This window comes from Periophthalmus magnuspinnatus, chromosome 17 (assembly GCF_009829125.3).
Source record: "Periophthalmus magnuspinnatus isolate fPerMag1 chromosome 17, fPerMag1.2.pri, whole genome shotgun sequence".
In the NCBI taxonomy this organism is placed as follows: domain Eukaryota; kingdom Metazoa; phylum Chordata; class Actinopteri; order Gobiiformes; family Gobiidae; genus Periophthalmus; species Periophthalmus magnuspinnatus.
This window is the reverse complement of record NC_047142.1, coordinates 15,732,716-15,749,517: the sequence shown is the minus strand read 5'-3', so window position 1 is coordinate 15,749,517 and position 16,802 is coordinate 15,732,716. Positions and strand designations below refer to the sequence as shown.

Here is a 16,802-nt window from a genome sequence, read left to right as displayed (position 1 = left end):
TTTCAGACAAAGAAATCACATCTCCCTGGAGACGAGCAGGTGGCAGACCCTCCAGTTGTAAAGTTATATAGTGCACCTTTAAACACATTAATATATTTCCTTTCTGAGCCATGCAGCCAACTTTTTACCTCAAAAGTATAAATATCTAATTACTGATGTGACTGGTCAATACATTTCCATAGTTTTATTCAGTTAAATCAAATTGCATATTATTTTGCCATAGTATTTTTGTTTTAATTTTGAATCTTTGTTTACAAAGATTAAAGATGTCACTCACTAAGTTAAGGTACCACTTTACTCTGTTATTGTAAAGTGGAGCCTTATTTTGAAATGCCAACTAAATGTCAGTTGTTATGAATGAAACTGAACTGGATCAATAAATAAATGTTATGGTTAATTCTATGACTGTGATTTCTTTTTTCTTAAATTTATCTCAGTCTTTTTTTGTTTTGTAAAATTTGTGTTATTGCCAAGAACAATTCTTCCCTGAAAGCTCCCATCATTTCACATTAATAATTTATTTGGACAGTATTAAATATGAAAGTTGATCTGAGATGCTGAAGCGATAACACACTCTTTAAGGAACAAAACCAACAAAAAGTCACCTGCACATTGAGATTTTACCTTCATGCTCTCCAACACAATCACAACTGACTGCCACTGTCTTAAACTGAGGACGCCTACAAGTTCTCCTCATTCTCAGCATGTGGAGAGCATATACTGCAGATTGATGAGTGGCTGCAGGTGCTGGGGTTTAGGTAATGAGGATTGTAGAGTCCTTTTTAGGTTTAAAATGACTGGATTTCAGCTTTGGAACTGGCAACCCAAATGAGAGACTCATTGTGCTTTCTGACTGAATAATCATCTTGAAAATCAAAACATCAAATGACAAACAACATGGCCATGTCCAATGTTTCTGTTATTACAAATAGATCAGCATTAGAATTGTTATCAGTAAAAGCTATATTAGATTTGAACATGTTTACCTTGTTCATATCTGGGGACACAGATTATTCTTGTTTATCGAATTTAAAATCTAAATCTTGTAGTTCCTTTGAATATTACATTAAAAAGTTCTCTTGAGTCACACCTGCCCTGACGCTGACTGATGGAAAAGTTTTGCCAATCTGTGCCAATGGCCCCCATCAGCCTTACACTGGCCGCGTGAAGAACTCTGGACGCAGTTTAGTTTCGTTACATGTTCATATGAGCTTGTACGCCTGGTTTCAAGATCCCAAAAAAGACACATTATTCCACTCCCATTTTCTACAAGTATTTATTTTACATATTCTACAGAGGCGGATGAAGTCCACTTGGTAACGAAAAATAAGCACATTTTTGGCTTTTCAACCAATATTCATTCAAAAAAAAAAAAAATCAAACCACAAAACAATTCATTTCCACAAACTCAGAGTAGTGTAAAGATCAAATCCCAGGCTTGTTTCTGTTGCATGCATGTTATAGTGAAGTCCATGTCATTTAACACAACAAAATGCTACTTTTTAGTTGAATATATTGCACCTTTTTAGACAAAGACGAATTGCACAAATTGGAAATGGGCCAGAAATCAAACAAAAGTTACAACAATTAACCAGTGATGCCAATTTAACCAAAATTTTCCTTTAAAAGATGTTAGTAATTATCACAAAAAAAGAACTGGCTTGAATTATGCCACACAATTTGAAAGTTCAAGGGCAGTAATTGAAACTAAACTGTTGGGGGACGTTCTGTGTGACATTTGTATGTTCTCACCGTGTCTGGATGGGTTTTCATTCTAAAATAGATTATTTTAGAGTTAACAATATGGCTAAAAAATTAAAATACATTTCAATTTGACCACATTTCTTGAACAAAAACAGTAACTTTTATATTACCTTCAAGCATACACCGCAAAAACTCATATCTAGGTAAATTTGTCCTTAACTCAAGACATTTTAACTTGCCTAGATGGAGCTTTTTGCAATATAGAGACAAGAAATTGGCTGAACCCCAGTAGAAAAGTAATCTAGTGCTGCTTTAACTTTAAACTAGCATGTACGAATTGGTTGAATGCATGATTGTCTGTTCCCTGTACACGGGCTTCACCAAAATTTGTAAATTAACCGCACATATTAATTTAACAGTGGATTTGGTAACAGTCAAAAATATTTCTAAATAAAAATCAATACTATTGTTCAAAAGGTCCATTCAGTTACATATAGTCTCGTTATGGTTTACATTCAACTTTATAAGAGTCCAAAACAAAGGGATTCCTCTATAGGTCCAACTTGCAAAATTTAACCTTCTGAAAATGTCCAGCCTGGGCACCTATACTTGAAGTCTTTTTGCAGGTTTTCAGTATTAAATGTTTGTTAAAATTGTTCTTTTATAGTGGTAAAATACTGAAAAATTTGTTTACTTGTCATTATAATAAAACTAATATTTATTTGTCATTATAATAAAACTAATATTCCCCCCATGTACTCAAAATTACATGGTAAATTAGTTTTGTCCTAGTACAGATATATTGTATGAGCAGAGGTCAAAATATGTCCATTGTGTACTGTCTGTATTTAATTATAAAGCGTTTTTCTGTCAGAGAATCGTGAGGAATCAGAAGAATCAGGAGCATGCTTGTCTCTGAAAATTGAGAAAAGTGCTTATAAATTCATTGCTGTGAATAATTAGGATGCTCTGAATGCAAGTGGTAAGTGAGGAATAACTTTGGACCTCTGCAAACTGTTTAAAATGAACTGCTTCTGTTTTTGATTTTTTTAAGACAGTAAAAATCAGATACAGTGCCTTTAATGTGCACACGTTGCTCGATTAAAAAAACCCTCCCCTTTTTGATTAAACACATTCTGATTGGTCCAAACTTTATGACATTAAACTGCTAAACTCCAGTATGGCTGTCCAGGCTTGAAATGGCTTTAATCCAGTGCATTTAAAACATCTCTAATATAGATTTATATATTTATAGTTGTATTTTTTTACACGGACAGACGTCTTCAATAGAAACACATTGACATGACTGACAGGTTCAACTGCTGTAGCTGTACAATTTGAATTACATCATAAAGCATTGGAACCACTTTGAAATCTATAGGACCAACGAGCGATTTCATTTCACAATTTGACATGAAATATTGGTACGTTATTTGAGTCCCTTTTTATCTTGATAATACTGTCTCTTATATTTTTTCCCCCATTGGCTACATGTATTGGTTATAATGAGTATAAAACTATGTACAGAGTCTTTGAGAGTCCAGGTAAAGCCAGTGCTGATGGAGAATAAAGCTGGAAAACTGATGAGTCCACTTCCCTCAAATAGATGGCAGGTCGTAGCACCACTGACAATGTCGTTTGTAGTGTTTAAATGTTGAACAACAAAACTATATTTCAACACTAGTTTTGGCTGCAATTCTTCATAAATGTCTTTTTTATATTTTTTACAGCGAGGTGAGCAATAAACAGATCAACCAATATGGGTTTTTAATGTCCAATACCCATTGTTTAGATATCAGTAAAACCTTTGGCTGATGAGCTCTGCCGGTATTTTTGGGTCGATATGTAGAGCCGATTTTTATACTTTTCCCCAAATTATGTAATTTACAAAAGTTACAAAGTCACCCGTAATCTTATCACATTTTTGCAGAGTGTTCTTAAAATAAAGTTTTATGCATATTTGTTGAGTAGTTAGCTCAAATAAATAATGGCTGATACACTGAAAAGTGCAAATATCAGCCCAATATACAGGCCAACCAATATCTAAAAGAGGGAAATTTCTGCACTTTTTATGAGTAATTTTACTCATAAACTCAGTTGAAGTTTAGGTATCTTGAAAATGTGAAACTAATACATTTTAAAAAGTCTGAAACTAATTTCTGTTTGATGTTATCAAAAATAGATGGTTATATTCATTTATCAATACTGCCCACCCCAGGTTTAAAATCGGCACTACAATCAAATAAAATGAGTCCATTAGATTTCATATAACAAAGAAAAATTATCATACGATTTTTGGTTTATTGCAAATTGGTTTAGTCATAGGATCTGGCAACCCAAAGTGAGGGGCTCAAACTGCTTTTGGATAGGATAAACAACTTTGTACAACAATTTTATAGTAATTTAATTTAATGTCAGATGCCCTTCCAGTCAAAACCAGCCATATGGTTGGAGTAGTAGATGATGTGGGTGTAGTGTCTTGCCCATCGACACAACAGTACATGTTCAGACGAGATTCAATTTGTCACCACTGAAGAAATGATACTTCATTTAATCAAAAATTGCCACCAAAATTTAGTGTTGATATTTTTGTAAAGCTAATTAAATATCTGCTTTGTGTGTATGTGATTGCTGCTACCCAGAATGCATTGCTGAGGCCCTTGGTGTCCACAGTGAGGGCCTATAACTTGGTGCTATAATAAAAACAGAGCTGCAGTGGATGCATAGATGTGAAGAGGACTGCTATCCTCCTGGAACCAGGAAGTGCTGCATCCGGGCTTCAACGAAATCGCCCAATGAGCCGAGAGCTGTTGATGATCTCACGGGACTTTGAAAAATCTAGGCATTTCGAATGGGGCTGCTCAGTTTTTAAAAATAATGTTAAATTGTAAATATATATTTTGATTTCGATATACATTCAATATATATTTTGATTTTGATATTCATTATTCAGTTGAATATGTGACTATTTAGTTTAATTGCAATCATCTTGTTTTGGTCAGGAAAATTAAGTATAACTTCCCGTACACACAATACTTACACAAACCATTTTGATGATTAAACTAATATAGCTTGATCAAAATGCCTAGAATTTTGTCAGTCCCCAGCTTGAGCGAAATGCCTTAATTTGAGTGTATCCCATGATGCCTCAAGAGTCTTGTTTCTAGGAGATGATTTCCAGTATGTAGAAGATGAGCTCCATGACGACGGGCCCCTCACTCAGCTGACACGCGCCGCTATGAATTATGGGAATGAGGGCGGAGTCCAAGTCACTGAGGTACTGAGGGGGGAGGGGCTGCCCGTTACTGCCTGCCAAATATCCAACCTGCATAGATAAACAAGACTTAATTTAAATCCATATTCTATTAAAAATGCTTATATGATGTATTATTTAAACTACATTTGTACATCTTTGTTGTGTATTGCTGCGATGACTTCGCAACATTTTATAGGCCAATAATACTCAATACAGATGGGTGGCAACTAAAATTAATATTATTAAAATACAGATTTTTGAATGAGTTCTTGGGTGTAGTCACTAATAGAAATGATCAGGTTCAACATTTGTGCATTTAGGATAAGTATGATGCCATACCATGAAACATTCTAGGCAAAAGCAACCATCTAGGAAAGGCTCTCCATGAAACATCCAGAAAAGTGACATAGTGCACCCCTAAACTCTAATCTTTTAAATGTGACAATTTCTGTACCTGGTCTGAGTCTAGAGTGACCCTCAGTCCCAGCTTGGCCATGCCATCCTCCTTGAGCAGTTTGAGGTGCGGGCACAGAGCAATGCAGAATGCCTTGGCCATGCTCTCCGTCAGGCGGCTGTGGTCAGCTGGGTCAGACAGGCCTCCAGTCTGCTCCTCACTCTGAAGGAAGAATACCTGAGGGAGGGGAGAGATAGTGGAAATAGTAAAGATACTGGTAACTGGGGCATTTCCTCCTACTGACTTGAAAAATGTCCTGGAACATCACTCAAATAATGACCACTTGTGAACTGGGATGTGATCGCAGGACTCCCACTTCACATGTGAGTTAAACTCTGATGTCTGTAATGTATCACAACAAATGCTCTAGTGGGTAACTACCCCCAGTTGTCAGGAACACAATGTAAGCAAATTATTTTCAAAGTTAAGTATAGCAAATTAATCAAAATTGCAATATGAATAAGTATAATTACAAAACCACAAAGGCCTCTGTAGAGAACAAAATATTTTGTATAAAACCAACTAACCCTATAGATTAGACCTCCACAAAAATGTCCAGTGTTGGTGTTAAGTTATACTGAGATCTTTCACAGAGACAAGAGGGCAACTAAGACAAGGTTAACTTTGAAAATATATTTCCAAAATACTTTATACATCTATTAAACCTTGTAGTAAGGATAATTTCCTGTATCCTGCTGTCTGTACCTCAGTCCAGCGGATGACTTTCCCATTGGCCTTGAACTCTGAGCCATGAAAGATCTTGATGCTGGTTATAGACTCCATGGACTTCCCATCAATTGGACTGATCACACTGGGAACACACAGCAAAGTAAAATAATGGGTATTTTTAGACTATAAATACTTTTTTTGTTGTCCTATTCCTCACCCTTTGTTGAAGTTGTGGTCATCTTCAGTCCACTGGATGTGAACAGTGTCCTGACTCTCCTCCTGATCTGCTTTTCCACAGGTGATACTGAAGTCCTTCATGTCCCTCAGTGCTTGCCGTAGAGCCTCCATCGTCTCCGCTGTGATCTGGATCATTACTCCATCTGAGGGAAATGTTTTTGGCAGTAGAAATGTCACAATGTCATATACACACACACACACACACATATATACATATATATACATGTGTAAAATTGATGTTTTCCTCTTACAGACCTTCTACGATGCTGGTTTTAGCCAAGTATCCCGACGAGGCTTTCAGAGCTCCACTGAACACAAAGAAACAGGCTCCAGTCACTGAAACGGACAAGAGACGATGTTTAGAGTTGAGAGTTTAGTCCGGTTTCAAGGTTAAGTTAGTCTTTGTTGTCCCAGTGGGAAATTAGTTCTCTGCTTTGATGCTTGATGAAGGGGGGGGGGGAGTTAAACCTGGAAACTTCTTGCTGTGAAGCAAGAGTGCTGGCTACTCTGTATTTCATGGAGATTTTTAAAGTATTCGCAAAGTATTGGCAAAGAACTGTCAAATGTATTCCTTCAAAGTCTGAACTCAGCTCCAAAGCACATGCTTTTACTGAGAGACGATTGGCTGTAGAACACTTCAGCCATAAACCCCCGAAACCCTCAGTCATATTATCGATGATTAGAAATGAATAGAATATCGATCAATTCAATTTCAATTCATTGCACAGCCCTATCCACAAACATATAAGTGGCCAAGTGATCCTTGGCCTCAAGTTTGTAGGAGAAGGAGAAATCATGCATCTCTCTGTATTTTTTTATACTGAGGGATATCAGTCTGGTCCCACTCCCTTCGTCGCGTCTCCAGTCTGTCAAAACATGATCATCCAAACACATTTGTTTTATTCAGTGACGCATGTGAAATGAAAGAGCTCATTGGTCATCTATCATTTTGAACAAAATCAAACTTCTCTCACCTCACAGTAACAGAATTTAATGCTTCACTCATTGGTTCATTCCCTTGTGATTTTTTAACTTTCTTTTTTCCTCTTAAGCAGCCTATATGTTTTGATACAGACAGAACATGCTCTTCCCTGATTGGCTAATTCGACTGGCTAATCCACCAGTCAATGTGTGTTTTCTGGTTCTCGTGCAAAAACATCTCCTCTACATTCCCCAGTGTATTGTGAGCCGAGTGCGTACAGGACTACATGTACATGCCACTTTGCGTACCTTTGCGGGGCTGGTGGTGGATGCTGATGGCCTGTGTTTGGTAGTTTCCGTCGTCATTCTGGACACAGACGAGGTGAGAGTCTGCACGCTCATTAAAACACGCCCCCATCGCCAACACGTGCTCGTTAGACTTGTTCATGGCCTTCATCAGCTGCAAAAAAAAAGACAAGAAACTGTTGGAAATTTGTTATGAAGGCAGCAGAAAATAATGCAGAATGGAAGGTCCTTTATTACACTTATGTGAGCGTTTCATGATATTATAAAGTTACTGCCTCCTAAAAAACATACCTCGAGTTGTGTTTTGTTTCATTTACGCATGTTTGGGCATACAAACAACATGATAGTCCAGGATAACTCAAAGCTCAAAACACTCATAATAATACAGGAAGTGCTCTACTGTGTTTTCAAACTCCACACACCTTCACTAGAATCATTTGGATGATTTCAGACCCGGAACTGACAATCTCTACAGAACTAAATGGAAGCTGTTAACTTGAAAACTACCACTACATGACATCACAAGGTGGAACAGAGAATTTTGAGCATTGGAGATGTAGACAGAATAATAATAAAGGGTTACCCAAACATGTGTGAATGAAACAAGTCCAGGCATGTTTTTGATGAGGTAACATCAGTCCAACATGGTTTAACACTCACAAGAATCAATTTTGTGTAATATAAAATCTTTAAAATACTGTAAAATTAAACACAGTTACTAAATGTCACATTCCGTCTCAGTTTGTGCAGCCATTTTTGTAATAACCTCTCCTCTGGGTCTATGCTGTGGAGAATATGCTTATGGGTCTCTGCTGGTTAATCCTAATCGGCCTGAGTTTGAGTACAGTTAAACTCTATGGCAGTCAGAGATGACCAATTTGGGAAAGACATTCAACCCCCACATCAAAATCCCACATGTTAAATCCATCTTTAAAGAAACCAACCTCATCATGCTGTTCAATTGCTATATACCATAAATAAATTACATTACAATGCTTCAAAGTGCGTATGGCAGGTTAGACTACTCATTTCATTAAACATAATTATTATTATATTTAAGATTTTACTAAAAAAAAGCAAATTTTTTCAATTTTTTCAATTTTATTTTGGTGAGCAGATGTGACATACATAGAGGTAATTTCATAACGGTTACCTAGCAACCATAATGTAAACAAAGGTCATGATTTGACTAATACAAATTAATGAAAACACTTTTATTTTGTTGAATGTATATTTAAACTCCCAGAAAAATATGTTCCTTATGTGTAAATAGTTTTTAATGGAATTTTCGATGTTGATGACATAGGTATTCTGTTTTTGAACTCACCTCTAGTACCTCCTGTATTTATACACTTTTCTTTTCAATTTTTCTTTCACAAATTGCCACTTGACTGATGTAAAAGCATGATAAATATTTACACATGAAAACCTGCCATATGCACTTTAAAGGTGCACTATGTAACCTTTCCGGTGAATGGTCCCCTACTATTGAAAATGTTGCTTTTAACAACAACACACGCTGAAATGTATAGAATGAGACTTTTAAAAAAAGAAAATAAAACAAAACTGGGAAGTACTTTCTGAATAACCACCTGATGACATCACAAGATGGAATAGAGCATTTTGAGCTCTGAAGAGAAAGTCTAACATGCAGGATTGCTTTACGGACCATTAGAATTGACTGAATTTTACTTGCTTAAAATTGGATAAATTGCACAGCCGTAAATTCAAAGCATGTTTTTGAGTTTAAAAGCTAGAAGAACCAAATAAAATAAAAAATTTATATTTCTTACGAGATGTGGCGGCATTAATCAGGAATTAACTAGGGATGCACCAATCCAGCTTTTTCTGTTTCAATACCGATGTTGATACTACCGATATCAACCAATACTAGGGCAGAGACTGAAAATATTATTTATTCTTTTGAACACAAACAGCATATGGTAACAAAATAATCCAAATGTGTTATCACGTAAAGCAATTACACAACAGCTTTTAAAAATACAAGTGTAATATTATGAGACCTTATGGCCAACATTAAGTGGACAGTAATCATCTTGTTACCGATATCTTGGAACCGATAACCAATCCACAGAAATTTTCACTATTGGCGTCGTAGAATTAACTACCGTAATAGTTCATTGGAGTTCTGCGTATGGTTTAATGATAATGCAGTGAATAATGCATTGATGTATACTGCAAGAGTCAAAGCACTCACCTCATTGTAGCGGTTACTGGGAATCTTGATGCTGGTTTTCCGGACCTCCATGTCCACGACCAATCCTTTAACTGCCGGCAGAGTGTACTGGTAATTACGGAAATCCTTTGGAAAAACAAAAACATTGATAAGCATATTTTGAATGGTTATTTTAATGGTAATGCACAAAAGATTTACTAAACCATGACTTACAGCAAGCAGATTCATGATGGTGTGTCCAGTTTCTCCAAAAAGAGGTTTCCTGAAGCGAACACTGAACAGTGGACACGGGTAGACTGCAAAACAAAGAGAAGTTTAAGTCCCAGTTGAGCTTCAAGTCTGTTGGCACTGGAGCTGTATATCATTTAAAATATGGTCAATGCTGCTCTCAACTGCCTGTAGTTTTGATCATATGGTAGCATTTTTCAACTTTTTTAACGATTATACCATATTTCTGCTTAATGTGTTGAATGCAAATGAAAATCAGGACGCCACAATCACATCAAATCCTAAAGAAGTGCCTCCAGCTCTAAGAACCTAATCCTGAGAAGAGAAAAAGGACAGCGATTTCCAGTGGTTTCCTAAAGCTCCTTATGGCACTATTTTTAGCTTTATCCAGACAAACAGCTGCGAGGAAGATGTCACCACACACTTATCAACTCTAAGGACAAATAACTACTTCAATCTGAAAAACAAGAGATTCCATGCACCAAAAAGGATCTTAGAAGGTCTTAGAAGATGATTAAGATAAAAAAAAAAAAATGCAACTAAGCAATATTATAATTATATAAAAAATTATATATATATATATATATATATATATATATATATATATATATATATATATATATATATATATATATATATATATATATATATATATATATTTTAAATTATTATTATTTTTTGTTTCATCCAGGAAGGAATTCATGATTTGAAAGAAAGATTGCAATGCCTTTTTTCTGACTATTGATATTTTCAAATGGTATGACTTGCCAGGCACCTTATTTTGCAAAAGATTTCATTTGTAATTTTCCTCAGTATTATAAATTATTATTATTTATAAGTTAAATAAACTTCAAAAGTATTGAAAATCAGATACTAATCGATACTAAAACTAATATCAAATCTAGATACTCATTTCAACAGGTATTGATGATAAAAAAGAGACATTTACAGGACAGAAACCTTTCCTGAACAGGAATTACACAGATACAAGACCACATGTCATATAAAGACATTCTATTGTAAATAAAGAGTGTATTTTTATTGTCATTGTGATATCTTGTACTTTGCAACTTCAATAAATAAAATTGCAATTCAGTTTAATCTTTATTTATTTGATTGACTAACTGCAAAAGTCTTAGATTGGAGCTGTATAATGTGGCATAATGTATTCAGACTGGCTGAGTGCAGGAGAGGCTTACACAGAGCCAGGCAGTGCAGAGGTTTAAGTCTGGATTTGGTTCAGAGGAGCACGTCTTTGATAAACCCTTTCGTAAAAAGGTTTGAGAAATTTGAGGGAATGTGAACTAGAAACAGTTCTTGACATTTTAAGCTCCTCACAATCATATGAACAGCTATATTGTAATAAAGAAGACATATGAGTTACAGCTATGCAATCCATCAACAGCAGGGGGCGTTAAGTTCACGAGTTAAACGTTCAATGCATAAATGGGAAGCATGTCAAACTTTTTTATGCTTTCAAAAAATAATTGTGAGTGTGACTAAATAGCCAATAGCCAGAAATGTCCTTGAATGAAGTTTGAGTCACAATCAATGGTTTTAAGATTGAACTAAAAGAGCATTTAGGAAAATCCAAAACTGTTACCATTCATCTCTTTAGTTGTACGCTCCAGTGGCTCTAGCTCTATATTTATGTATTTCTAAAGTTTAGAAATAAAACAACCAGTTTTTAACAGTAAAAATCTCTCTCCACTCGGGTTTAACGATTTGGGAAAAACATCCAATTGTGAAAAAGCACTGAGATTGCGATTAGATTTGGGCAACAGTGGCTCAGTGGTTAGAGCAGTGGCCCCCAAACCAGAGGTCAGAGGATCAATTCCTTCTCTGTTCTGTCATTGTGTCCTCAAGCAGAACACTTCACCCACATTGCCTAATATGAAAGTGGTGTGTGCATGTGTGGGTGATGGTCGAAGGGGTTGATGGTGTAGAAGATTGGCAGCCTTCTGTCAGTCTGCTCTAGGGCAGCTGTGGCTACAATAATAGTTTACCATCACAAAATGTGGAGTACATTTTTTAAAATTATGATCGTGGTATGTGAATCAGTACTGAGTATAGAGTCTATTCCATAATATGGAAATTGAGTTTGACATTTTAGTATCGTGACTCCCCACACTCACATCTGTACTCTGCTCCCAGCCGCAGCATGAGGCGTATGGGGAAGACTTTGGCCCAGGGCGTCTCCCACTTCTGGATGAGGACTCCGAAGAGGAAGGGCGGGTTGGGCAGCAGCAGGTCCTGGAGTGACTGGAACGACGGGCTGATGTAAAGGAAACCACCGTGTTCTTTACTGCCCAGAAAACTCTGGGTGAAGAACGAATGACTCAGGTGGCTCAGCACGGTACCTGCAGATGAGAGAGAGAGGGGAGAGTAGCTGGGTTTCAGATGGGTTTCAGTTTCACAACATTCTACAGGACAATAATATGTAACATAGATGGAAGGCAATTCAAATAAATATTGTTAAGTGCCTATATTATGCCATTTTCTCATTTTCCTCCTCAAAACCATATCTGGGATTTTGTTTTGTTTCATTCACACATGCTTAACACTCAAACCCTGCATATTTAGGCTGAGTTCTTCCCTCTAACAGAAAACACCTTGTGATACCTTGTGATGTCATGTGGTAATACAGAACGTGCATCCTATAATGGACGATTTCAACTTGAAAACTACCATTTAATGACATCACAGGGTCCAACAGAGCATTTTGAGCTTTGGAGATGTAACAGATAAAGGGTTACTCAAATGTGTGAATGAAACAAACCAGAACTCCAGGTATGTTTTTAAGGAGTTGACAGCATTTTAACATACCTTAAAGCTCGCAAGAATCAATTTTGTGTGATATAGGACCTCTAATATCTCTGGCAGTTTAGAGTAAGTTTAGAGTATTCTCCAAGAACAAATAAACAAAAGGAAAATGCCTCTTCCACAATAGTTTCAGATATTGGTGCCATTATTCAACCCCAAAGATGTGAAAATGTATCTGGCAATTTTGTGGAGTCAATCCCAAACAAAGTTCATTATTTGTAGATCACAGGTTATATTTATTCTTGCAAATATAATATAATATAATGTTTTCTTGTAAAAACAGTGAATCGTCCAAAGTTATATAGACCCTTGTCCTCCAGCTGAAATTATAGACTGTGAATCCTCCATTTAAGATCAGAGCAGAGTGTGATGGGAAAACATAAAAGTGTGAAACTAAAAAAGTCAAAAATGATTAATATAATCCATTGAACAAAAGCCCTAGACTTCCATAACTCTGTGGATTTTACAATAGGGTAAAAAGGGTCAGAATAATTAAACAATATCTGGTTTGAAGTAAATTCTCTGCCTTCATTTGACCCTCCCTCTATCCTCTCACCTCAAATAACTTATTTGCTCGTTCACTTTCACAGGGTTGTCAAAAGTACCAAAAATCTGATACTAATCAATGCTAAAACTAATATTGATTATTGATGATAATAACTGATACTCATTTGAGCAAGTGCCAATACTAAAAGTCACATTCACAGGACAGAACTGAACGTTGCCTGAATCATTTTAGAATGAGATTGAGGTGTATCAGAACAAGTATAAGACACATAGACTAGCACACGCCCATGGACCACTATGAAACCAACCTGGACGACTGAGGGATTACAGATATAACACCGCATGGTAATATAAAAGAAAGTACTAGTGCACTAGTGTTGAAAGTGTTGAAAATGGCATTCTATTGTCTAAATAGTGTTTTTATTATCATTGTGGTATCAGAATTGATATTGCGTATCAAGTCTATTCGTTTGAAAAGAAATAAAATTTGACATTTTAATATTGACATTACTACCACACCATTTTACCTATAACAGCCATTTAAAATTGTCATGATTTAGTCCTGACCAAGACTTGGTTTGGTCTGTCTTTTGTGCCAGTTGAGTCCTTTATTGCAGGTTTAGTCTTAATCAAGATCCGATTTAGACCTGGTATAGTCTCAGTTTAATCCTGGTTTAGTCTTGATCAACACGGGATTATAACAGATTACATTTGCACACTAGTGTTGTCATGGTACTAAAATTTCAAAATCAAGTTCAGAACTAAGGAACAGAGTCAATACTCAATACCGAATCTGACATCAGGATGGTAATATTTGATAATTCTTTCTTTTACCTTACCCATGTGGCTTTTTATCTGTGTAATCCTTCAATTGTGCAGATTGGTTCCATAGTGGTCCATGGGAGTATACTAGTCTATTTGGTCTTATAAAGAAAGTCATTTAGTAACGATGTTTTTTCAAATGAGTATCTACTTTCGATACTAGTTGTAGTATTGATTAGTACCTACCTGGTATAGTCCTAGTTCGGACATGGTTTATTCTTGATCAACACAAGATAAAAGATAAAACATAAAAGATTTGCACACACACCATATAAAAATTGTGACTAAACTCAGACACAACCAGGATTATGCAGCTGTAGATAACTTGTATTACCACTAGATTATCAAGTTACCAAAACAGTCTGTGTGCCCAGTGAATTTGGCTCCAAACACAATGTTAGCTGTGTATCTCTAGAATGCTACAACAGCATCTGACTGACAGAATTTAATAAAGAATGAGTGACTCCATATGTTTAACGTCTTGAATGGCTGCTCTGTGAATGTGAAAAAGCAAACAGCCCACAGGGAGAGTGTCAATGTCACACAATATCATCAGCTTTAATGTTATGTGACAATGGTGGTTAAATGGAGTTTGGAGTAAATAGCTCATATGGGATTTGACAGAGGGGAAAGAGGTAATGCTTTTGGGAGAGAGTTAATCTGTAAAATGATTTTGAGTGGTTTGATACACAATATATGGCTTACACACTGCTATACGTAATATATTGCACATGATAACCTACAATATATCACTATTTAAAAACTGTTTCATTGCCTTAACTTTTTCACATTATGGAATTAAACTTTCATTTATTCAATTACAGGTGTTTTATTGCAAAAACAAAAAAAGACTTGATCTGCTGGCATCACTTGCTTGTGTCCCACTAGATAGATTAATGTTTAATGTTAAAGTTTAATGCCATACTGGGGAACATCTCTGTGGAGACAAACTATTTGAACAAGTCCACCAGAAAACATTCAGAACTATTAATTGCTTCTACTACAAGCTTCCTTTGTGAAATTAAGCCAGAGATTCACAAGTTTTGAGAAATGCACAAACTGTATTCATTCTAAATGTAACATGTTTGTGATATCTTCGAGGGCTTGCACTTTACTGTTCTCCTCATTTGTATTTCCTCACCGGTGAGGGCCTCCTGGTAGAGCTGGACAAAGTGTCTGAAGACGTCTTTGGGGAGGGTCTTCTCATCGGGGAGACACTGGAGCAGGATCACCACCTCGGCCTGTCCCACAGCGTGCATGCCCTTAGTGCTCAGGTACCAGCACTTACGGTTCACATCTACCAGGGCCAAGCAAACAGCAGATATCACAAATGAAAGAGAAAAAAATGCATTGCATTGCATGTATGCTTCACATTAGAATACTTTTTTCAACATGTGCCCTGTGTGTGTGTATTGGCTGGACTCACAGTTGACGAGTTTGACCATAGCAAGCAGGTTTGCATTGAGCACAAACACCAGAGGGTCAGGTCCTCCTTCCTCCAACTGCTGCATCAGGACTACTTCAGACGGACGCTCCTCCACCGCATAATCTGAGGAGAGGAGAGGGGCGCCATGGAGCGGAGGGAAGTTAGATATGGAGAGGACACCTAGTACTACACCACATTCCAAATTATTATGCAAAGTGTTTAAGTGTCATAAAGGTACATTGTTTTGTTTTCCAGTGAAACTCATGGACTTTGTGCATTGTGTCTCAGGGCTCTTTGGGTCAGTGAAATCAATCTCAGACACCTGTGCCAAGTTGTTTTAAAAACGTTCCACATTATTAAGTAGATCACCATTTTCAAGCAATATGGGAAATAAAAATGATCTCTCCAGGGCCGAAAAGCGTGAAATAGTTGAAAACCTTGGACAAGGTATGAAAACCTTACATATTTCACAAAAACTAGAGTGTGATCATTGTACTATTAAGAGATTTGTAGCTGATTCAGAGCATGTCCCACGAACATCAAGGTGTAGGATCCTTCAGAGGCTTGCAGTTATGCATAAACCTTCTATTCCGCCACCCTTAACCAATGTTCACAAGCAGAAACGGTTCAAGTGGGCCCAGAAATACATGAAGACTAATTTTCAAACGCTCTTGTTCACTGATGAGTGCCGTGCAACCCTGGACCATCCAGGGCATGGAGTGGTGGATGGAGTGGTGAATGGTTGGTGGATGGCCACCATGTCCCAGCAAGGCTGCGATGTCACCAAGGAGAAGGCGGAGTCATGTTTTGGGCCAGAATCATGGGGAGAGAGCTGGTTGGCCCCATTAGGGTCCCTGAATGTGTGAAAATGACCTCTGTAAAGTATGCAGAGTTTCTGACTAACCATGTTCTTCAATGGTACAAAAAGAAGAACTGTGCTTTCCGTAGCAAAATCATCATCTCATGCTGCGAGGAATACCTCTGCATCATTGGGTGCTATGGGCATAAAAGAAGAGAAACTCATGGTGTGGCCTCCATCCTCCCCTGACCTCAACCCTATTGAGAACCTTTGGAGCATCCTCAAGCGAAAGATCTAGGGGGGGGGGGGGTGTTATTCTGACATCCTGCAAAGAAATTCAAGCAGAAACTCTCCACAAACCCAAGTTCAAGTGCAAGAATTGTGAAACTCCTATCAAAAATGTAACTTGACCTGTTACAATGTTTTGATCGAAATATCTTTTGATTTCAGTAA

At 36.9% G+C, this 16,802-nt stretch overlaps 1 protein-coding gene across 2 annotated transcripts in view; it reads right to left on the bottom strand.

The window, feature by feature from the left end:
• Positions 1 to 1,258: 1,258 nt before the first annotated feature.
• zfyve9a (zinc finger, FYVE domain containing 9a) overlaps positions 1,259 to 16,802 on the bottom strand; it is a 46,402-nt gene continuing 30,858 nt past the window's right edge. For both annotated transcript variants that reach the window (XM_033982224.2, XM_033982225.2), the window contains exons 10-20: positions 15,551 to 15,673; positions 15,266 to 15,421; positions 12,108 to 12,332; positions 9,958 to 10,040; positions 9,766 to 9,870; positions 7,551 to 7,701; positions 6,576 to 6,656; positions 6,301 to 6,463; positions 6,120 to 6,225; positions 5,415 to 5,591; positions 1,259 to 5,029 (exon numbers count right to left, since the gene is read on the bottom strand). In XM_033982224.2, coding sequence (XP_033838115.1) covers positions 4,868 to 5,029; positions 5,415 to 5,591; positions 6,120 to 6,225; positions 6,301 to 6,463; positions 6,576 to 6,656; positions 7,551 to 7,701; positions 9,766 to 9,870; positions 9,958 to 10,040; positions 12,108 to 12,332; positions 15,266 to 15,421; positions 15,551 to 15,673 — 1,532 coding nt within the window. In that variant the 3' untranslated portion in view covers positions 1,259 to 4,867. The remainder of the gene's footprint in view (positions 5,030 to 5,414; positions 5,592 to 6,119; positions 6,226 to 6,300; positions 6,464 to 6,575; positions 6,657 to 7,550; positions 7,702 to 9,765; positions 9,871 to 9,957; positions 10,041 to 12,107; positions 12,333 to 15,265; positions 15,422 to 15,550; positions 15,674 to 16,802) is intronic.